Below are 22874 nucleotides of genomic sequence, written 5' to 3'. Positions count from 1 at the left end.
CTCCTCTCCCCAGCTTTCCCGTATCTAACTTAATTTTTCTGGAAGCCTTGCAGCTATCACACAGTACTTCGTCTGGTTTTTGGTTGTAGTTTTTTTTTTTTCCTTTGCAGCCCTTGTGTCGCCGCTGTTATGTTTGAGCCTGAATGAAGGCTTGGAAAACGGGGTGGATTCCAGTGTTTGTTTCTATAATCACATCAAATGCATATGCTCTGGAAAGTAAAATAAGAATTTAATGGCATATTTATGGGTTTTGTACTGCCGTAGGAAGTGAAAGCCATCAAATTGTGTGAGTGCCTTCACAAAGGTCAGGGTAATTGCACAGTAGTAGTTTCATTATTTTAACTTAATGAGTGGAATGATTAGTGGTGTTTTAACGCTCCTGTGAATATTTACTCATATGCTGTCTGGATTTAGTTTTAAAAGAAAGAAAGGGTACTTCACTTTAAAAAAAAATTTATAATAGTATTCCACTAAATCTTTAAAGTTTTGGGGTTTTTTTTGAGGGACAAAGGGCATTTTTCTTTCTTTAAACATCAAGCCTGGTTTGTAGGATGCATCTTAGGAAAATAGGGACCCCTACCCATGCTAGTGCAGGGCATCTGACCGGGCAGATCCATTTGGACAGGCTTTTATTACGATACATGTAGCATTGCTTATAGGCTTGAGGGTGACTTCTTTTTAATAAAAGCATGGAAATGTGCAATTATCTTGTCTATTCCACAGGGACACAAACTTTAATTTTTGATCTTTGTAAGAGGAATATTTGATTCTTTGCTAGTGCAAACCAGTTACTCTTGTCTACATGTAGCAGAATTTTCTACTGGTAACACGTGGGGCTGGGTTACTAACTGTGGTGGATGGGGGTAGGTTGAAGTCATTGGAACGACGAGATCTTGTACTAGGTAGGCCTTGTCCTCCAGTTTCCATGTTCAGAGGGCTGCTTTCCACTTCAGTAGTAGTCTTGGCCTGTGCGATTATGCATGAAAGACTGGGAGAGTTAAAGCTTTGTAGCCTGTAATTCACTTTACAAAAATAAAAAAAAAATGTTGAAGAGTAAGCTCTGCTCCTCATGGCAGGTGCCTGTTCTAAATTTTGTTGTGCCATGAAGTAATGGTAAGAAATGAAAAGCCTATCAATCATGAAATGTCAATTGACAGTAGGTATTTATATGTACAGCTAAAGGTTCAGAATTCACAAAGGCTGCACAGCACAGTGTACTGAAGTCCAATTTAGTCTAGATACATCACTGAAGAATAAAACCGTTGAAGAAGGTAAGTTATCTTTGGAGTCTTGGTCACTGAATTATTTATTCTTGCTCAGTTATGGGACGATTTTTTTTTTTCCCAAAGACCTGAGGGATTGTGTGTGTTCCGTGTCCAGGACAAAAAGGTTCATTCATTTTGTGGGAAGACCACAGCATGCCGTAATGTGCTGTGCAGCCTGGTCTCTCCATGCCTGTGTTTATCTGCTTGCTTTGGAGGAACACTGCTGTCCTAACAAGCTGCCTTTTCTCGCACAGCTGTATGTGTAGTGGTCTTTGTTAATGCATAGATGCACATGGTACGATCTCCTCCTGCTCGATGAACAAGCTGCCTTGGAAATGCTACCCCGTGTTTGCTAATTCAGAAATCTGGAAAGAAAGCAATGAGAATATTTTCTGCTTGCATGCTTTGGACTGATCTGTTTTGGTCTGCTACTCCCAAATTTCTTCCTGAATGTGAAGTTGGGGGTATTTTGTGTATCCATTTGTAAACTGCAAGGAAAGGATTGCCTGCTGCTGGTGAAGGTGTGGCTGCTGTGCGCTATATCTGGAGTTCCTGTTCTGCCAATGTGCACGTGTGACTTGGAGCACAGGAATAGCATCACCAACTCCAGTAGCGCTTCAGAGAATTGTGTCTCACATGCCAAAGTACAAACGCTTTTTCAGAATCGGGTCCTAAGCAGCTCTGTGGCTTTTTTGAGGTTACTTGTGAGGACAGGTTCTTTGAGTGTTTTTGCAAACGTCCCTGCATAGGTTCCTACGTTGCTGTTGCTTGCTTTTCGCTTCTTCCTCTCTCCCACCCCCTCTCTTTTTTTTTTTTTTTTCCCTCCTTTCTCTCCTCTCTATCTTTGGTATCTCCATGGTGTAGTGACTCAGAGTTCAACGCAGATGTTGTGTAATTCCATTTTTTGTCAGGGTTTAAATTTAGTGGGGCAGATGTGAATATAGTCTGCTGACCAGAGCTTATTCCTTCCATTTAAGTGGACAATCTGAAGCATTACTAAACTTAGAGAGGTGTTTTGTAGGGGCGTCTTTATAGTTGTGCATTTGCATCAGCTCTGTGCCTATATTCACCCACTCACAATGTAATTTACATCCTACTGACCTTGAAATTTTGTTAAGGATGTCATGAAATAATTATATATTTCTTACATGATGTTAGTTTTAGAGCACAATTTGAACTGGGATCTCTGTGTGTTCTTCAGTGGCCGTAAAGGCTTTTGATTTACTGGTGAACACTGTGTTGTGCTTTATCTGCAAGATGTCTATTCTTGTGTAAGAAGTCTTAAGGCAGTCTTTCATTTATTCTGGCACGTGACCTTCGGGGCTCTCTTCTGACTTCTGAAAATAGCATACCTTCTCTGTCTGTCAACCTGTGTGCTGGAAAACAGTCTCCATTTCCATTCTCACCACTCCACAGTTTTCCTGTGCCATCTTGTAAACAGATGGCTGGTTTAAAAAAGTCACATACCGCCTTTTCTGCACTAGACACTGGGCTTTCCAGTGGCAAGTTGATCGGACTCTACTTTTGTTGCTGCAGAGCAGCATTGTGAAAGGGGGTAGCTCTTCACCTATGGGAAATCTGACTGGTAAGAACTTGCTGTGAGTGGGTACAGAGCAAGGGTAGCTGAGAAGAAGTCTGAATCAGTTCAAGTATGGTCTTTTGTTTGCTGATAACGAATGCTTTGTATTTAACAGTGCTAAACGTGAGATCTTGTGGGTGGGAAATTTTTTGTGTGCTTGGTGGGAAAAATTAAAAGGAACCTCGTTAAGTGGCTATTGTTGATCTTACAGATAATGCTGTTGCCAGGATATATGGCCACATGACATCAAATTGTGAAGCCAAAGTTGTCTCTTGGGAGAAGTTAATGTAGCTCTGAGGTGCTGCTTAGAAACATCTTGCCTGATGAGACCGTATCTTCTCTTTCTGCAAACTTTTGCTAGAGCAGAATAAACAAAAACAACAGAGAATGTGAATTTCCTCATTTGGAGGGGCATAAATTCTGAAACAAGATCATCTCTTGCTTTGAAGTCTTTTTTTTTCTTTCCTTCTTTTTTCCCTCTGCCTTTCCTCTTCATTTTGTGCATCTAGAGGCTTCGTTGGTCTCATTGGTAGGAGTCTGGAGAAAATGGAAGCTGCTGTTTAGTGTATAATTACAAATTGTGCTTGCACCACACATGGTTGCTTAACAACAGTCAGTGTATTGGGGAATGTAGAAAGAAAAGAATGTGGGTAGGTTCGGGGTGTTACAATCTTGTGATACCCTTTCTGTTGAGGTCTTGTGTGTTGTGCTTCTCTATATTTTACTGCCCAGTGTAGGGTGTTGTTATTTAGTAAGAGAACACTCCAGATTACAAAAGGATTTATATCAAAGACTATTTTTGTCCTCCTTTCCATTGACGTGCTTTGGGTTCTACTGGGTGGGAAACTTGCTAACCAAAATAAAAACGACCTAAGAGGCTGTAGCGTTATTGAGTACCTGTTTGCATAAATGGCAAGGAACATTCTTAGGTGTACTAACAATAAGGTAATTTATTTACCTCTATAAAAAGTTATGAAGTTTTTAAATAAATGTTAAATAGTTGTCTTTCAGTTCACCATTTTTCATATTAGGTCAGGATGGCATAGCAGTTGTGATGCTGTGACCCATCTAAAAGACTCTACTTAATGTTGAAACTGTAGCTGAATTGTAGCTGAAACTGTAAATGAGCATCTGGCTTTTGTCAGAAACTCTTTTGTATGGATCTATTATTTTGTTAGAAATGTCTGGTTCATAGCTCCTATTTCAGATGCTCCGTGACTGAAAGTTGACTTCAGTGGTTCAGGCAGTGATGGTGGTTTAGAACAGGTGCTTGCCCTCTCTTTCTCTGGCCAAAAGGTGCCATGTTTGTGAAAGAGGAGACAGCTCTTCCCTCCGTGGACTGAGTTTGTTACCACTGCAGAGCTTTCTGCCATTGTCCATTGAATTTGCAAATGAGAAATGGGGACTGGAATAACTAATAAGGGTGCTTCTGGACAGTGGGGTGTTTTAGATGGATTTGTGGTTGTTAAATGTGGTGTGCCAGCGTATTTCCTGCCATCCCCTGATTGCCGGGCCACACTGCAGTGCTCTTAAAAGCTAGGTGAGTAGGTTTCTGATGTGAAAATTAGGCATGGCTCGACATTTTCCCAGTGATGGGCTGACTATAGTCAGTGTCACATCTGCTTCTGGGGGCAGTTAGACTGTAGGTTGGACTTGGGCCTGCAAAGCTGCATCCAAGCTTGTCTTATACTAATAGCCCCTGCTGTGGTTGTGCTCTCTTTGCACCAGCATATAGTATCAAGGGCAGCAGATGTAGCTGGAGATTCTGCCATTATAGCTGCCATCTTTGTGATACCCCGGTGACGTGGATTTTTATTATGCTGCAATATTTCTGGTTTGCAAGCTAGGTTCAGCTCAAGTACTGATCGAGGGTGATTGTGGCAGGTAGGTAGCCAAAATCCAATAATTGCTGTGCATTAGAAGGGAATGCCGGGAATGCCTGGAATGCACATGGTGCCCAGACATCAAGAAAACTCTTTCAGACTACAGCTGCACCAGAAGAATTTCAGGAACTGTTCATCAAGCTTACCGTATGTTGAGGCTTTTCACGCTGTGCTTTGGAAAAGAGAATTATGGAAGGATTCTTCTTAGTCAACAAAAATGAGAAGGATGATGCAGAGATAGATTTAATCTAGCATTTAGCATTCACAAATGTGTTGTCTAAAACAGCCACAGAGGAATGTTGGGCCACTGTCACAAGACTTAGGAATTGTGAAGGGGAATTCCACTTGCTTATAACAAGATAAGCAAAGGAAAACTTTAACTTAAAGATCAATAACTGTTTCCTCTGAGACCTGTTGACCATTAGTCATGTCCAAAGGAGAATTGTGGTCATTTTATAATATTAGTTATGTTAAGATGATACGAAAAAAAAACCAGCAGGAAATACAATTTTAAATAACCCTATACTGGCTGATGTGGTAATAAGGGAGGAGGAGGAAAACAGAGGCTTTTCAGTCTTTATCTGTTTTAGCAAATTAAATTCGGTTTATAAAATTGAGTCCCAAATCCTTGAGATTTTTTCATGATAGCCTTTGGAATTAGCTAGGAAAATGACAGTAAGTACGTATTGCTGTGCCTAAATTTGAAGTACTGCCTAAAAATTTGCTTGTAATAGGAAAAGCAGAATGCTTCAGGGGGATTGTCATGCCTCTGAAGTATGCTGGATATTGGAAAGCATCTACCAGAAATAAGTTTGTTGTTGCTCTTAAACACCATGCTACTTTGTGTTCCAGTTTGCTGAAATACGGCGGAGGTAAACCTAACTCATTATTGCTTCTGCAGTGGGAGGGGTAGGGAGTCCCTGACGGCAGTAACACAGAGATGGCCTGAGAGGTAGCAGTGCTTCAGGGCAGTTTCTGGTTAGTGCTCTCCAGCTCTTTTCTCTCTGTGCTCCTCTGGCTGACCTATCTTGGATGAGTACATCAGCTTGAAACCAAAGCACTGTGTGGCTGAAATTGCTAACTTGAGGGAAAGGCTGTATCACAGAGGCCAGATGGCTGTGCTGCCTGTGAAATAATTTGGTGCCAGTCTCAGTAGGTGTCTTGGCACATCTTCTCATGCTCTTTCTTAAGAGTTGAAAAATGCCCTGTCTGTACTTACTACTACTCTTGTACAGCGACGCTTATGAGAAATCTCCCTTCTTCAGCTGTTAGAAAAACCTCCCTATTCCCAAAACCCAACTGTTTCCTCTTTTGGCCATTGCTCGACTTTTATAGTTTATAAATTAACTACTGTGTTATACATATATAGGTTCCTGAAGTGTCATGTTTAAATAAAGGCAATACTTTTCCATGAGGGCAACAAATATCCTTTTGTGTTTGACCCAGAGAGAAAGTCCCTGAAGAACCATGTTCCATGGAAACCTAGTGGAATTATTTTTGTGTTTGGATGGGCTGATCTTTTATCCTTATGTTTGAACTGTTATTTCTTTTTAGCTGTAAACTACTATGAGAAATGTAGCTGAATCACTTGACTAAAAAGTTGCTTATGCCAAAAGAAACATGATGAAAAATTGAAAGCCATTGCAGAGTTCAGTAGTTCAGTTCATTTGCAACGTGATGGAAAAAATCTGTGTGATACGGGTTGAAACCTCCAGTAGGTTTTTCTTGAGGAGAGGAAGTTCCTATTTCCGAACGTGTCTTGGATCTTCATGCAGCTTTTCTAGCATACGTGATTGTGCAATTAATTTCCCAAATTACTTTAACAAATGATAATTTCTTAGACGTTTTGCAGCATTCAGGCTCCGGTGTTGTAAATACCAATCCTGCAAACTACCACTATGTAAATATACCTGAACTTAGGTGGCATACTGCTGAATAAAACCATAGTAGTGCCTTTTGAGTGAGAGCTGTGTTTAAATACCCACAGACTGCTATTTAGTCAGACAATTCAAGAAAAATGCTATCATCTTTTGGATTGTGAATACAAATTTAGTCTGAGCTCATGTATGGAGAACTGAAAGATGCTATCTTCTATTTAATGGATTTTTCCCTTTTCCCCCACCCTTTTTTTCCCCCTCTAGTATACGAGAGGCACCGTGACAGCCTTCTCTCCTTTTGATGCCAGAGCTGATGCAGAAGCTCTTCGTAAGGCCATGAAGGGAATGGGTAAGAATAATTTATTTTAAAAGGAAAGGGCTCTCACTCCTTTGAAAACACCCTGTCCAAACTCATTTTTTTATATTAGCAGATGAGGGTAGGGCGTGCATCTACATGCCGTGGAATGACAACCCCAGGACTGCAGGAGTCTGGGTGTGTCCTAGTTTTGTCTGTGCTGTTCTCAAGAATGTTTACTTTTAGATTAGCATAAGGGAAAAAAGAAGGTGGTTTGCACATTCTCCATTAAAAATTGGTACTCCGCAGGCTTCTCTGTACACAGAATTTTACTGCACAGTAAGCTAGACTGTGGATTTACAGGCGACAACTGTGGAGAGTTATGACAGTATAGTAGGAGCTCTGTGCTTGAAAAATGTGCGACAGCCCCCTCGGTCTGGAACAGCGTAAGCAGATTACAGTTATTGTGAACAAAGAATACAAGCACACAGCATGAATGTAGACTAACAGGTGGTCTGTAAACTCACGCTGTAGCTTTCTGCCCCAACACTTCCCTATGAGAACAAATCCTAATTTGCTACTTTCTTTGAAGCTGCCTGCAGGAGGAAGCAGAAGGAAGGGAAGAAGGGAAATGTGATATACCTCAGCCTATTGACAAATTCAGTAGGGCTAGTAAGATGCTGTGCTGTGAGGGCTACCTTGCAAACTGTCATACATAAAATGGATAATTGCTCCGCACTTCTGTACTCTGGGGTGTTTGGGGTTACTGGACTGAGTTTTGCTGGCAGATTGTTTATTCTAAAATAAATCCCTTGGTGAGCCCAAAGGCAAGGCTCCTCTATAAAATACAGACTGTGACTAAATGTTATAGCTGATGCCTGGGGTGCTGGGAGCAGTGTCTGGAACAGAGCACTGATGGAGAGCAAACAACACGTAGGTCCTCCAGCCATATTTTTGCAACAGCAGAACACCAAACCTGGCAGCTCAGCTTGCGGTATAGGACATTTGTGATTTAAATGCTGTTTGTCAGTAGACTGTTATTTTCAAAGCATCTTTCATTGCCTTTTGAGTTTGTGCCACTGCTGTTTGTTTTTTAGAGTGTGTTTGTAACTCTTTGTTCTTTCTAATTTCAGGGACTGATGAAGAAACTGTTCTGAAGATCCTTACCAGCAGAAACAATGCTCAGCGTCAAGAAATTGCATCTGCCTTTAAAACCTTATTCGGCAGGGTGAGAAGAAGAAAAATACCTCTAGCAATGAGCTGAATGTGGCCTGTGGCGATTACTTAAAACTGTGAGGCACATTCATCACGCTCCCTGTAAAAGGTTCCTTCGAAGAAAATCTAGTTTTGCTTCTGTCTCCCCCTCTCTCCCACCATACCCTATCCTTAATTGCTGGCTAGGTTAGAATATTCCTTTTAGGTTAGCACAAAGAAGTTACTTTCTTTTTGTGTATTTTGGTCCAATATGTCTTAGATGGGTTTTTGTGCAAAAGCTCCTATGGTTTCCTGTTAGTATGCTTCTAGTACTGACCTCATTCTCAGTATGGAAGGAGTAACCAAATATTTTGATGCAGTCTGAAATGTAAGGTGATAGCAGGAAAAGAATTTTATAGAGATAGAAAATGTGACAGAAATAAAGCAGCCTAATACTGTAGGAGAGAACAAAACCAAATATATTGGTAGATAAAACTGTGAGTTCAAAGCAAAGACAGCTTGTTTCTTTCTTCCAGCATTGTTGGATCCTTTAATATTCTGTCTGGGTAACCTTTGTTTCAAATAGCAAGTGCAGTGAACAACTAAGGTTTAAAGAATTTCTATATTAAAAACTATATTGGAAAAAAAAAATCACAGTATGTTTCAGGTTTTCCAAATGCCCACGTATCCTTTTCTTCTACCTTATTTGGCTACATTTGTTTCAGTTCAGGTACCAATTAAAACAAAAAGAGCCCTGTCCCTTGCGCTTTTTGATGTGTCTCCGGAGTCTGTTAGCGTGCAGACACACATGCATCCATTTAAAATGGTTAGTCTTTGTTCATTAAAGCACTGTTTGTTCTGCATTAGGATCTTGTAGATGACCTGAAATCAGAACTTACTGGCAAATTTGAAACATTGATGGTGTCTTTGATGAGACCAACGTATATTTTTGATGCTCATGCATTGAAGCATGCCATCAAGGTAAGAGGAGTGAGGAAAGGGAATTAATACATTATATGAAATGTTTGTTGCTCTTCTGTTGTTTTTTAGGAATGAACTTTTGGTTGGTAAAGGGAATGCTAATCAAAGTAGCCTTTTCTTTTTTTCTTTTCTTATTTTTTTTTTTAAATTAGGAATGTTATGCTAACACCTGCTATTATTGCTAATGCCATGGTTTTGCCTGGTCTCTTATTCATCCTAATAACTCATTAGAGGAAGTTTAGAAATCTGGTCTGTATAATGTTTTATGTGAAATTATTTTTATGAGAAACCATGTAATCTTAAGAGAACAGTGTAGATGCAGATTAAAATCTACATAGCATAAGACTTGCTCTTTCTGATTTAAATACAATGAATAGATGTGCATGTTGCTTTTAAATTCTTTTTGCTGCTAAAGTACAGTGCTGAAGTCCAGTGGACACTAGATTTTTCTGCTCTGAGCAGCCTAGGTTTTATGGCTATATGGCTCTACACAAGGCATTTCATTAAAATGTAATGTTATGTGTATGTCTCTTCTTGACTATTATTTAAGCTAGAGAGTGTTTTGCCCTTGATGGGTTACAGTGCAACTCCAAAATTGATGGGCTAGCGTACTTGTGTAAACTGGTGTCCACCAAAATTATGAGCGGGTGTTATCTGTATTACTGAATGTGTTCTAAAAGCTGCCTCCAGTAATACAGAGGGAAGAGTTGATAGCCCTGTCAGTGTTACCTTTCTAACATTTCTCTTTAGCTGAATACATTTAGTGCCTTTCTGGGAAGGCCAGGTAAAAAAGCAATTTACAATCCGTATGTGTAGATATTTTAGTTTGTTTTGTTCCATGTGGTCCTATTTTTTTTTTTTTCCCTCTGTCACACCTGTCTGATATCATCAGCCTGTGGAAATTCAGGAATTGGATGTCCCTGGATTATTCACAGAACCTGTTGATTAAAGTAGAGGACATTGAACTTGACTAGTGTCAGGTAGTGCTTGACTCGGTGGCACTTACACATAAACTCCCAAGATCCTTGATGACCAGCTGGTTAATATGTAGGCTTTAGTCAACTGTGCAAGCTTGTGGTCATGAACCCATGACCCAGCAAATAGTATCTCAGACAACAGAAACTTTAATCCTGGAAATTTTCTGTAATGTCTTTATGTGCAGTGGGGGAAAGAAAGTGATAAAGTTTGTTGACTAAAAGGAAAAAATGTATTCCCAAGCTCTTCTTGTTGACTTAGGAGTCAAAGATTGACAGGGAAATGACAGAACAGATGGGTGTAGGAGTGAAAATAGGGATAGCGAAACAAGAGCGGTTCTGTTCTCGTCACTTACAAAAAATGGTATTAAAGACAAGATCACAGCATGTCAGAGAATGTGTCTGCACAGGAAAAGACATTGATAGTAGCTGCAGTGCAGCTAAGGTGGATAACAACAGTAAAGAAAATGCGATAGCAAGACTTCAGTGCAAGATAACAACTCAACTAAGAGCATTAAGTCTGTGCTAAAGATTGTCCTATCAATTTTCACTGCTGCTACTCAGATTAGAACTAATATAACTGTGCCCGCCTCACTTGTTGAGTAGGCGTGTTTTTGAAACAATCTGTGTTTTGAAAATGATTACATGTAACCTGGCAGATTTATATTTTGGATATCTTTGTATGCAGTTGGATATCTTTGTATGCAGTTAGTATTTGGATTTTCCTTACAAGAAAGGTTGTAAATAACACGCTCAAGGTAAAAATAAACAGTATTGTATTTCAGCGTTGCTTTTGTGAAATGACTCCTTTGGGAGCGTAAAGAGCAACAGCTTATTCTTACAGGCAAAGTAGACTGAGACTGGTGGAAACAAGATATTGGCTTGGCTTTTGTAAATTTTATCCTTGTAAAAGTGAAGAGTGCCTGTTGTGCCTGCAGCAGCTTAATCTATCTGTGTTAGCAGTTCTATTGTAAAATGTGTTTGTTTGTAGTGGAAGAGAGGGTGGGTTTAACATAGCACAATTCATAGAAAGGCAAAGATCATTGCTGGGTGGCTCTATGTTTATCTGTGTTCTAGTTGAAATACAATGTATGAACTAGAGCTAAGATGGAAGTTGTTACTCTATTCATTCACTTGATGTCATTGACTGTAATGGTGAAGAACTGAGGCATATCTGGGTGTGCTTGAACGTGGAAGGGCTCATCTGAATCTTGCAGCAGTGAGCCTTTATTAACTGTTGGGTTGGTTTTGAAAACAATCAAGCCGGAACTGGAAAAAATTCTTTCCAAAACTCCCACAATATACCAGAAAGAATTCTTCTTTATTTGGTCCAAGTGTATAAGCTGATGCTTGCTTTTGATTGTCAAAGGGGATTCTTGTTTTGCTTTTGTTATTCCATAAACTGATTTAGATTTGCACCCCTGCAGGGAGCAGGAACCAATGAGAAAGTGTTGACTGAAATTCTTGCCTCCAGAACACCTGCAGAAGTGCAGAATATTAAACAGGTTTATCTGCAAGGTAAAGTTCTGTATATAAAAAAGTTCTGGGGTCTCTGTTCAGTTCTCTTAATATGACTTTAGCTTATCTTTTAAATAAGGTCTATCTGTGAACTGATGGATGTGTCCAATTCTGCTGTGTTGCAAAACTTTATATTGAAAGAAACTAGAGTTTGGATTGTAAACTAAAATACTTTTTATTTCGGGGCTATAACTGCAGGTTATGGTGTTTTGTGCTTTATAGTTAGAATTCATTCAAATGCATTTCTTTCTTTCACCCATTAATTTAATCCCTTTGACTGAAAGGGGATTTTTAGTAATTGGAAACTAGAAAACTGGTATCACATAAAAAACCAGAAGTGATTGTTTGCCTTTTGCTCAGCGTTCTGTTCAAATGCATTTGCCCTAAAACAGGTGCAGCTTTTTGGTTGTCCACAGGAGTACGTGCTTTTACCCTCTGATTGTGGGTTGGTTTTTTTAAGGTAGTGTTAATTCGAATTTTTTTTACCTCTCTGCAGATTTCTGCCACAGAAGAGATTCTCATGTCTTAATAAAGTTCAAGGCAAATCTTAGAGTCTCCAAGGGCAAAGTTTATTAGTACTGAACTTTTCTGGGCTCACAGTTGTTGTACAGTTGTGATACTGCCATATTTTAGCATAACTCCAGATCTGTACACTCTTTAGTTCCTGAAAGAGCTGAATCTATACATGTCACCTTGTATTTCAAAATATTTTGAGTAATCTGCTCCTGATACTAGGTGTGAGATGCTATCTTTCTACCTCTTTTACAATAATGTTAGGTTATAAGTGAAAGCAGAATATGTCCTAGTTGTTAAAGCTGTTACTGATAAATGATTCTACAAGCTGTGAGTCAAAATAACTTTTTGCTTTTCCTTGCTTTCTCCTCAAAATAGTGAGGAAGTCTGTAAGGTGGTGAATGGGTATTGCTCTTTTGCAGAGTATGAGGCCAACTTGGAAGATAAGATCACAGGAGAAACATCAGGCTATTTTCAGAGACTGCTGGTGGTCCTGCTGCAGGTCAGTGTCTCTGTGTGCAGGCATGTGGGTATGATTTTCACTTCTGTTTTCCTGTCTGATGTACACTTGTCACTTCCTGCTTACTAAGCTGGGATTCTAGATAGACCTGGTGATAGGCAGGATAGGTTCTGAGACTGAGTCACTTCCCCTGACTTGCAGGGTCAGTCTTGAGCTCTGTTATGGGTCATTTCCACATCACTGAATTGAAAAACTTCTGTGATGCTCATGAGTATAGCAGAATGCCTGCTACGTGGGGTTTTGAAGGCAATAGGAGAAGAGAACGTTTATTTCATAAAGGCACATGCAAGCAGAATAGAAAAATAAGGTGATTTTGGAGAAGATGCATTAGGGGTTGACTTCTCGCAGTAACTCTTACAGGCTAAATATAATAGATAAGTTGTTTTTTGATTCAATTTTTGATTCTTCAGTTTAACAACTTTTAAAAATTCTCTTTAGGCGAATAGAGATCCTGACGGCAGAGTTGATGAGGGTCTTGTTGAACAGGATGCTCAGGTGGGTGAATTATTTGGGTTTTGGGGCATTTCTACAAGTTCTCTTGCAAAGAGTATACAGCTAGAATTCAAATGCGAGAGAAAAATTGTTAAGGTGTGTTTCTCTGTGTGTGTTTCTTAGTAGTATTATTTTCCTGTGCTTTTATACATTCTGGACAAAGGAAGTGTCAAAACCTGAAACATGGGGATCAAGTTTTTTGGCACTTTCATGTTTCAGTGTAAAGCATGTCTTATTTTGCTTATTACTTAATGAGGTGCCTGAATGGAACAGTGATTAGATCACTGGAAGAGAGAGTTATCATTGCTGAGGCTTTGTGATGCTGAGAGACCCACTGCTGGAAAACTCAGAGATGTTAACAGTTCATTCCTTAATATCTGACTTGAACTTCTGTCTGAATTCAATCCTTATATATCATGTGTCATATACATGTCACAGTGAAATGTTAATACTACTCGGTGAGGGATGCCTTCACAGAGGGTGAAATACTAAAAAGAGAAAATATACCAAATATTCTGCTTTACTATAATCAGATGACAATCTAAAAATTGCCTCTAAAGAGTTTCTAGGGACTCACGTATTGCCCTTTGCAAGTATTGTCCGTGACGTTGTCACTGATCACTAAACTATGCTCTAGACAGGAAAATTGGTATCCTTGATGCGGTGTCTTGCTGGATGCTATTGGCTTTGTTGTTAGTTGTAGCGATGGTCAATATTTCAGCAATTTGATTACAGAACTCATTTAATGCACGTTTCTTCTTGGTTATTTCAGTTAACTCTGGGCTAGACATTTTCCTCCATAAATTGTCAGTTGAGATGAAAGAAAATATATGGATTGTTCAAGGTGACAGGGAGGAATAGCAGAATACCAGATCAATAGAACATTCTCCTTATAGCAGGGCAAGATGGAGAGACAGATGGCAAAATCTATTGTATTGGCACAGGCCTGTCCTTTGTTATGTAAATTCAGAAAGCATTGCTCTCCTGTTACTGCTATTAAAATTAATCCTGTGGAAACCAGAGCTTGAAAATCAGTGAGGCAAATGTTTGAATCACGAACTAGACTGTTTCATGAAATTGTGTCAGTCTTCCCTTTAGCTGGGCTTACGTAATTGAAGAAACCCATGAACCACAGGCGTTGGTAGGTAGACAGATTCCTTTTGGCCTCTTTAATTGATCTTAAATGAGCATCTAAATTTAGGAGGCACAATACCTAAGTGTAGAAAAAGTCCTGGCTTTCTAAATGGTCTCTGTGGTTTGTTATGTACATTTGGCTTGAGCTGGGACCCAAACAGAGAAGCGTTCTGTCACATTTCTCTTTATCGATATCTTTGCATTCAACATCTAATATAGCTGGAACAGATTCAGAGAATTTTCTAGTTATTATTGCTAGATGCAGATGGTCAGAATTGAGGTATGTGACTGTGCAAATGTAAGGCTATTTTGGGCTTCCCAATGTTTCTCTTGATTAATATAATATTCTAGGAAGGATTTGATACAGTAGAGGGCACCCTTTTTACTCAGTGATGATTTTTAATTTTTTTTGGTCTATGATTACTAAACATTAATTCAAAGCAGTTGGAGAATGGGCATTCATACTAAGAGATAGTATGAATATGCAGCGAACTTGCAAGACTTTTCTGAGAATGCCTGAAGGAGAAAGTTTAACTTTTTGGAAGCGATTTTGTGAATATCACTTTTTTTAAAGTTATGCAGTTGACGTACATTTTGGGTATGGCACAGCGGCAAGGCGGGTAAAAACTTAGAGCTCACATAAAATGCCTTCTTCTTCTTCTAGTATCTCTAAAGAACTAGTATCTCTAAAGAAATGCATTCCTGGCGTTTCTAAATGCTGTGCCAGGACTTCACATTTCCTAGTTGGATGGAGAGTGATGGTATTCATTTGAAGAGCTTAGCATATATTATTTGAAATAAATATCCTTGCAATGCCTTAATAGCTTTTTCCCCCCCTCGCTCTTTTGTACTCTGTACCATTAATATTAAAAAGAGCGTGCAGCAGTCATAAATGCGTTTTGAATAGGATTGTGGGACAAACATAAATAGGAAATTCATAACATCCCACTCAGGTTTTACGATATGGACAGACAGATGGCCAACAGCGTTGCTATGCAGCAGATTTGGTTGTGGGGATTTTTCTAAGATATTTGATTGCCTGATTATAGGTGGTAACCTGTTTGCCTGTCCTCTGCTCACTGAGGAGGGAGAAAAAATACCATATACTACGACATGTACAAATGTTTCTCCTTACATGGTGTTTAGCACACGATTTGAAAAAAAGCTTCTGAGTGTCAGGAAAAAGAACTTATTTCATTTTCTGAATTTTTTTTTCTTTCTCATTTTCCCTCTCCTTTTGCTTATTCCAACTTTTAGAAGTGCTTTACTTTCCTAAATGCTGCTAATGACCCCGTCATTGTCTGCATTGAAGAAAGACTTGCCTGAAGAGCAATGAATGTGCTAAAATGATTAAAATCTGTTGCTGGTCTGGTTTCATATGGCTAAGAATTTAGCAGCCCACAAATCCTGTTTCCAAGAGCTTCTAAATCCATCTTCCCCTCCTTTTTGGAAAACTTCCTCCTGGGCCAAGTTAGCATGGTTCTCCCATTGATATGAGTCATCATGTAATAAAGTTTTGCTAGTCTGATTTGAAAAAGGGGAAGAAAAAAACCCAGAAAAAGCAGTATTGGGAATGGATTTTGTCTCCTGTATTATCACAGTTTCAGAAAACTTCAGGCTTATGAAAGGGACTATGCGCACAGTCAATTTTAGGGCCTTAAGCAGTATTACTCATGTAAATGCTTTCACAGTCGATTTCAGAATTTGTTATTTATTTCTTTCTAAAGTCAGTTCAGTACTTGGCAATTTTATTTCATTTTTTTCCCTCCAGCTATAGCTTGTTAGTAAGTTTAAAGCTCCTTAGAGTGAGACAAATAGAGCTTTTCAACAGGGTGTGTGGACACATAACAAATGTTGTTGTTTTGATCTCTTGATTTTACAACAGGTTTTGTTTAGAGCTGGGGAGCTGAAGTGGGGAACAGATGAAGAAAAGTTCATCACCATCTTGGGAACCCGAAGTGTTTCCCATTTAAGGAGGGGTAGGTAATATGGTTCATGTACGCTTGAAAACTTCTGCCTGAAGTCTCAGTGTTACCCAGCTGGTGGTAGAAATGGTAAAAAAGTTGTTTCTGGTACCGCATTTGTCAAGCCCAGAAATCTTTAATTACCTCTTCCCTCTACTTAATACATTTAATTTTAATTCAGTTCCCCCCTAGCAGTGGTGATCTCCTGCTTGAAGGAGTGGTGCAATAGATCTGAGGGACAGCTGGGGTGTTTCTTTCTGGATGCTTGTTTATTATTTTTTTTCTCCCTTTTGAAAGAGGTCGTGGCAGTAGAAGTGGCAGTAGGCTGGGAGTCTGTAATGAGTCATTACAATCTGATGGAGATCCAGCCCTGAAAAGATCAACCCTTTTGTAGGTTCATATTTTATTAAGAGACAACACTTATTTCCCCTCCTCCTTACCCATTCATAAGTCTGTTTTACCAAGCTATTTAGGCCATTGGAAATAATGACCAGTAAGTTTTGCTTTGTTTCTCCAATCTTTTTGTTTTCATTTTTGAATCTTTGGATTCATTTGGATTTTCAAAGGTAATTTGATTTGTGATTTTACTGTTTAGTTTTTTACAATTATTTGCGTTAAAGTAATCCTAAAGTTTGTTTTGATGCACCCAACATTTACTTAGCATGATAGAAATGTAAGATTTCATAGAAAACTCAGGTCTTATGGATATTCATGAAAACAGACTTGGATAGACTGCCAATAGGCCCATTTGTGTGAAGTTAATTTGATGCAGTAGTCCCGTGTAGACAAGATCTTGGATTCAGGCTGAATGATAGCTGCACCCTGGGAAAAATGCTTATCATTTCCTAAAACTTCCCTTCTTTCCCTTTCCCTCTTCTCTCTGCAATCTTTCACTGAGTGTGTTCACAGAATCACAGAACGGTTGAGGTTCGAAGGGACCTCTGGAGGTCATCCTGTCCAACCCTGCTTGAGCAGGGCTACTTAGAGCAGGCTGCCCAGGACCATGTCCGGATGGCTTTTGACATCTCCAAGGACTCCACAACCTCCCTGGGCAACCTGTGCCAGTACTGAGTCACCCTCACAGGAAAAAAGTGTTTCCTGATGTTCAGACAGAACCTCCTGTGCGCATTGTCCTGGCACTTGGCACCACTGAAGAGAGCCTGGGTCCATCTTCTTTACACCCTCCCTTCACATGTTTGTGCACATTGATGAGATTCTCCCTTGAGCCTTCTCTTCTCCAGGCTGAACAGTCCCAGCTCTTCAGCCTTTCCTCATAGGAGAGATGCTCCAGTCCCTTAATCATCTTCATGGCCCTTTACGGGACTTACTTCAGTTGCTCCATATCTCTTTTGTACTGGGGAGCCCAGAACTGGACCCTGCACTCCAGGCGTGGCCTCGCCAGTGCTGAGTAGATGGGGAAGGATCACCTCCCTGGACCTGCTGGCAACACTCCTCCTAATGCAGCCCAGGATACCATTCACTGCCTTTGCCACAAGGGCACGCTGCTGCCTCATGGTCAACTTGGTGTCCACCAGGACCCCCAGCTCCTTTTCTGCAAAGCTGCTTTCCAGCTGGTTGACCCCCAGCATGTACTGGTGCATGGCGTTGTTCCTCCCCAGGTGCAGGAATGTGTTGTATAGTAGCAATCTGGTAGGAAATACGTATTTAAAATAGGACAGAGGGAAGAATGAGTGGACAATAGCATTTGAACTGTGGATAATGAGATACAGATGGCATTAACCTGTAATGAGGAGGATACTGGGAGAAATGCTGGCTAGACACGTGACTAAGCACTCTTTCTGTTTTGCAGTGTTTGACAAATATATGACTATTTCCGGCTTTCAAATTGAAGAGACCATTGACCGTGAAACCTCTGGTGATTTGGAGAAGCTGCTTTTGGCAGTTGGTAATTAAGTCTTAATAGATCTAGAACTGGCCTTCTTCATTTACGCCTAGGCCTCCTTAAATTGCAGTTGTTATAGGAGGTGGCATGAAAACATGCTTCCTTTTTAAAGTTAATCACCTGGGATCTATTTTTGTATTTAGAGAATAGGCCTTTATTCTTCCTTTAATAGACAGGGGGGCTGGGGCGAAGCGGGCCAGGGGGTGGTGGTGAACTGCATTCTGTTCGGTCATGTGCACCTCTGTCAGAAAGCGAGACAAAACTCTGTCTTCGTTTGTATTCCTGGCATCTCATTTAGGACAATGTCATAGTAGATTTGTAACTGGGAGTAGAATTTGACTAGCAAGGTCTCTTTTCTATGGGAAATACATGGTGCATTCTAAGTCCTAGACTCCAAAGAGTTGTAGCAGAGGTACAGACTAGCTGGCAGCTGTATACTTAATTGTCCACGCTGGAGAGAATGATCCAGTAACACACACCTTGTCTTGACAGTGAAAGATTGTCCTGTATTGAATAACAATCAGTAATTTAGTCCTTTGCCTTTTTTCAGTGAAATGCATCCGAAGCGTGCCTGCCTATTTTGCTGAGACTCTCTATTATTCCATGAAGGTATGTACATGTTTTCCATACGTTGTTCTCCATCTCCCCCAGCTACAATTCCTCTCCCTTTCACTTGTTCTTCATTTCTTCTTTCACTGCAAATGCCAACAGGATACTGTATCACTAAGCATCTGCAAAAGGTTTGGCGAATGCAGATCTGGGAGAGCACACAAACAATTCATAAGCTTTACTTCGAGTTCATCATAAGTTTGTCAGACCATAAATCTTCTACAGGAAACATCAGCCTCATCAGCTGTTTTTGGACTTGGTCTTGTTACATTGGAAAATGTCTGGCTAGATCCAGTGGGCACCTTCAGCTAAATAAAGACTACAATGTCTTTAGATGGTGGATATATTGAAGAAGTAAAGATGACAAAAAACTAAATTGCAGATTGTGCAAATTTAGTGCTTTTTGATGAGTATTTACAGACTGAAGGTGTAGTTAGCTTTGAAACACATTTTGATGACTATCCATCCCATTTTGAGAAGGAAAAGAAACTTGTCAGAGAAAAAGGAGAGAGGCTTAAACAGCTACAAAAGATTCTGCAGGGGGGTCTCATCAGCAACACAACTATGTTGCTGTTGGCTTCGCCTTCTCTTAGACGGGAAGAGATAAGCAGGGAAAACTGTATTTTTAACTCACAGTGGCTAATATTAATTAAAACTGAGGTAGGTAGTCTATTGCTTTCAGGCAAGTATCAGCTTCCCTGAAGAATTCCTCCCTTCCCCTTGCTGAAGAGCACTGAAGTATGTTTGTCACCAGATCGTTGTGTTGATGAGGTGTCAGCACGAGAATTAGTGAAAAGAGATGAAATGATAGCTTAATTTTTAAAAGCTGCTTTACTGCTTTTATAAACATTAGTGTAAAATAAGGTTCAGGTGGAAAATTCAAAATATTATACCAGTGTGCAGAGAGCTGTATGAGGAGGGTTACTTTTTTCTTATTTATCTGTTTATTAATTTTTAAAGAATGCAATAGAAAACCTTTTCCTGTAGGTTTTAGAATATTTTACATTTCTATTACGAGGGGCCTGATTAATGTCTGCTGGTGAGATCCCCAATTGTTTTTTTTTAAGATAAATAAAAATCATTAAGCACTTCAGATAAGGACGGTCATCATTTATTACTTTGGCAGAAGAGTTTGTACTTCTAATTAATCAGTTTGGCATGACAAAGTTCTACAATGCACAGAGTTTGCTTTCATAATTAGATGGGGCAGAGCCTGGCTTTAACGAGATTCTAATGTCAAATCCTATTGAGAAACCACTGGACTCATGGCATAACTTTTGAGCAGCTTTAGGGCATTTTTAGGTGTAATCCAAGAATATTACACCCAGTCGAAGGATTGAGTGACCCTGGACGTTAGGCTGAAGATGATCGTGGGGGCTCTGCCAAGTCCTTCCTTGAGATGCATTAGCAGGTCAGCATGTGAAAATCTGTATTGCTTCAGCTTGTGTGGAGTCTGACTTGTCTGAACAGGAGGGGTCAGGATGTCCGTCTGGCACAGCCTGCCAGCACAGGAACTTAAAGTGTTTAAAGCAATAAAGATGAATAAAAGAGTGGAGCATGTTTGCGTGGTTCGAAAAGGTTTATGAAGTTTTCCTTCATAATAGACAGCTGGATAATTTGTGGAATGAGTTGCTCTGCCTGTGTCTTGCTGTACGATGTTACATGCTTTGTGTTAGTCATTTTTAGGATTTATGTATGCAGTTCCAGAAACGACTGCAATTCTGCAGTCTCAGACTACATTGAAAGGGTGATTTGCATGTGGTTCTGATCGTGGTAATCAGATACTGTGTAATCTTGGAACTGGATTATTTTAAATTTATGTGGGCATTCACGGTTGAAGCCTGTGAGATGAAACATGAAATACGAGGTCTGACCATATGGCACTTCATAGAAGTCCAGAGATTAGAGCACCTTGCGTGGTCAGTCCTCTGTTCTCCACCTTGCAGTGTGAATGTCTTGTGATACTGTCCCAAATAGAAATGTAATGCAGGAGTGTTTTGAAGCACCACTTGTCCCACTTGGTACTTTCATGTTGCACCCTGGTTGTTTGTATTTGTTGTTTTGTTACAGCATCTCTCCAGAACAAACTCATATTTTAATATCATTTAAACTTTTCTCTTTAGGGGGCTGGTACTGATGATGATACCCTGATCAGAGTCATGGTTTCAAGAAGTGAAATTGATCTGTTGGATATTAGACAAGAATTCAGAAAGAATTTTGCAAAATCATTGCATCAAATGATTCAGGTAAAATTACTGTTCTGTTGTCAGGGAAAGCGTTGGTGATTGAGATGTTGTTGTTTCCTCTGTTTATTTTTGTGGAAGGGGCGGATGTGAGTAGAGCTGGACAACACAGTGCACTCTGAGAGCAGTGGTGGTTGGTCTGCAGTTTTGTGAAGTACCACGTAGCATCATTCAAGTGGGGGATACTTCCTATGAAAAGCTAAAGGTTTCTTTCCAGTGTTCACTAGGAGAGCAGATGTGTTTTTCTGAAATTACAATTACTCATACGCCATTTTTAGCTACTGCTTCATTTCCTTTTTCTTGTTTGGGTTCCTTCTGTTTTTCACTGTTTTAGAGAGGGTGCTGGCTCTAGAGAAATAATATTAGGGGCTGGAGTCTGAATTATCATGAGGTTGACGTTTAAATCTTGGATTGTGGTGTAGAACCTTTTGCACCATTTCAAAGTGAAAAGCATTTCATCGTGGAATCAGTCTGAATCATAATCTCCTTTGAGTGGATGGGAAGGAGCACGAAGGGAAAGAGCCAGCAAGAAATCCAGAGCCAGCTGTTGCTGCAAAGTTGAAGCCAAAACGCTTTTTTTTCCCCTAGGAATTTTTTGGGCGTATTTTGTTTTAATATTTTAATGCTGCTTTTTATGATTTTCTGTTATAATTCCTAACATTTTGCTCTCTTAATTAGGCTGGGTGGAGTTGCTTTTGACACTGTCAGTCGGGCCCATATGGCTGTCCTGCGGAATTAGTAGCAGAGCTTCCCATTAATTACAGGGAGCAGGGCTGGGGCCTTTCTAAGTGATGGCAGGTGCACTTTGCACATTTAAAGGTGGTTGCATTTGGTGCTGCTTTGGGCTTCTCCTTTGTTTGGACTTTCTCACTTGCAGATGAATGCATTCTAATATGCAGTGGGTAGCTCAGTTCTAGTAACGCTTTCAGAGGCTTTTTGTGTTTCTGAAAGTCTGTCTGTGTAAATATAGCTCTAACGTAAGAGACAGAGAATTTCCTTGTGTCATTCCTGAGTGGAGAGTCATCCAAGTGGATTTCCTGTGGGTGGGACAAATGTATAATCTGTTGGAGTCCTCCTTGGCTGCTGCTTTTCTTCACATTTCTGTGGTTGTGACTCATGGTGACTGGTCTGTTATATTAACAGAAAGATACATCTGGGGACTACAGGAAAGCACTCCTGCTCCTCTGTGGTGGAGATGATGAGTAACGGTGACAGTGACACGAAGGATTTGTTGTACTCCAGCTTTGCAGCCCTTTAGTTAGCATGTCTAGCTAAGTTTTTGTATCTTAATGCTTTGTGGCTGTTTGAATTTATACTAGTATTGCACTTAATTAAAAATGAGCGTATTGTTATCCAAGCGATAGCCAGTCCCTCCTCTTCCTGACATCCCAACTTCCAGGAATTTCAAGTGCCTTCTGTGAGTATGCGAGAGTTTTCTTCATGGAAGATGGGTACTGAGCACAGAACCCAGTTCTTTGCAAGTGTTTTGCTGAAATAGGAAAAAAAAAAAATCATGTATTTCACTAATAATTTGAAAATTATCTTTTTTTGCTTTTATTCCTTACATTTCCACTGAATGTTAAGCTAGCTCTAACATTGCAAATGAAGAAAAGATATCCTTTGTATGTAGTATTTGAGCGAATTTGCTGAACATAATACAAGCAATCATTGGAAATCTAAAGAACCAATAAATTGTTTCCCTCTCAGAACAATTGTATGTGGTTTTTAATGGGCAAAGATCTATTTTACCTTTCATATGATTCCACTGCTTCAAACTGTTGGTATATTTTTCCTACTATTATGCAGGCATCTAAGTATATACAATGTTTTGCAGTTGTACGTCTTGATATCTAGTCGAGTATATGGGTGCTGGGGTGATGCTGCTCTTCAGTATAGCTGGAACACCAAATTATTGGTATTTACTGGGCAC

General features: G+C 39.8%; 1 protein-coding gene across 1 annotated transcript; it reads left to right on the top strand.

Moving 5' to 3' along the window:
* Nucleotides 1-6868: 6868 nt before the first annotated feature.
* ANXA5 (annexin A5) lies at nt 6869-22645 on the top strand (the record flags this gene model as incomplete). The annotated part of the gene is made up of 11 exons (XM_009580995.1): nt 6869-6953; nt 8033-8127; nt 8961-9074; nt 11476-11566; nt 12502-12581; nt 13038-13094; nt 16111-16204; nt 18000-18095; nt 18643-18701; nt 20825-20947; nt 22088-22645. Coding segments are annotated over 11 exons (957 nt in total), but the record flags the coding sequence as incomplete, so codon positions are not given.
* Between the last annotated feature and the right edge of the window lie 229 nt (nt 22646-22874).

The sequence above is a fragment of the Fulmarus glacialis genome, unplaced genomic scaffold (assembly GCF_000690835.1).
Source record: "Fulmarus glacialis isolate BGI_N327 unplaced genomic scaffold, ASM69083v1 scaffold5617, whole genome shotgun sequence".
In the NCBI taxonomy this organism is placed as follows: domain Eukaryota; kingdom Metazoa; phylum Chordata; class Aves; order Procellariiformes; family Procellariidae; genus Fulmarus; species Fulmarus glacialis.
This window is presented reverse-complemented; position numbering and strand designations above follow the sequence as displayed.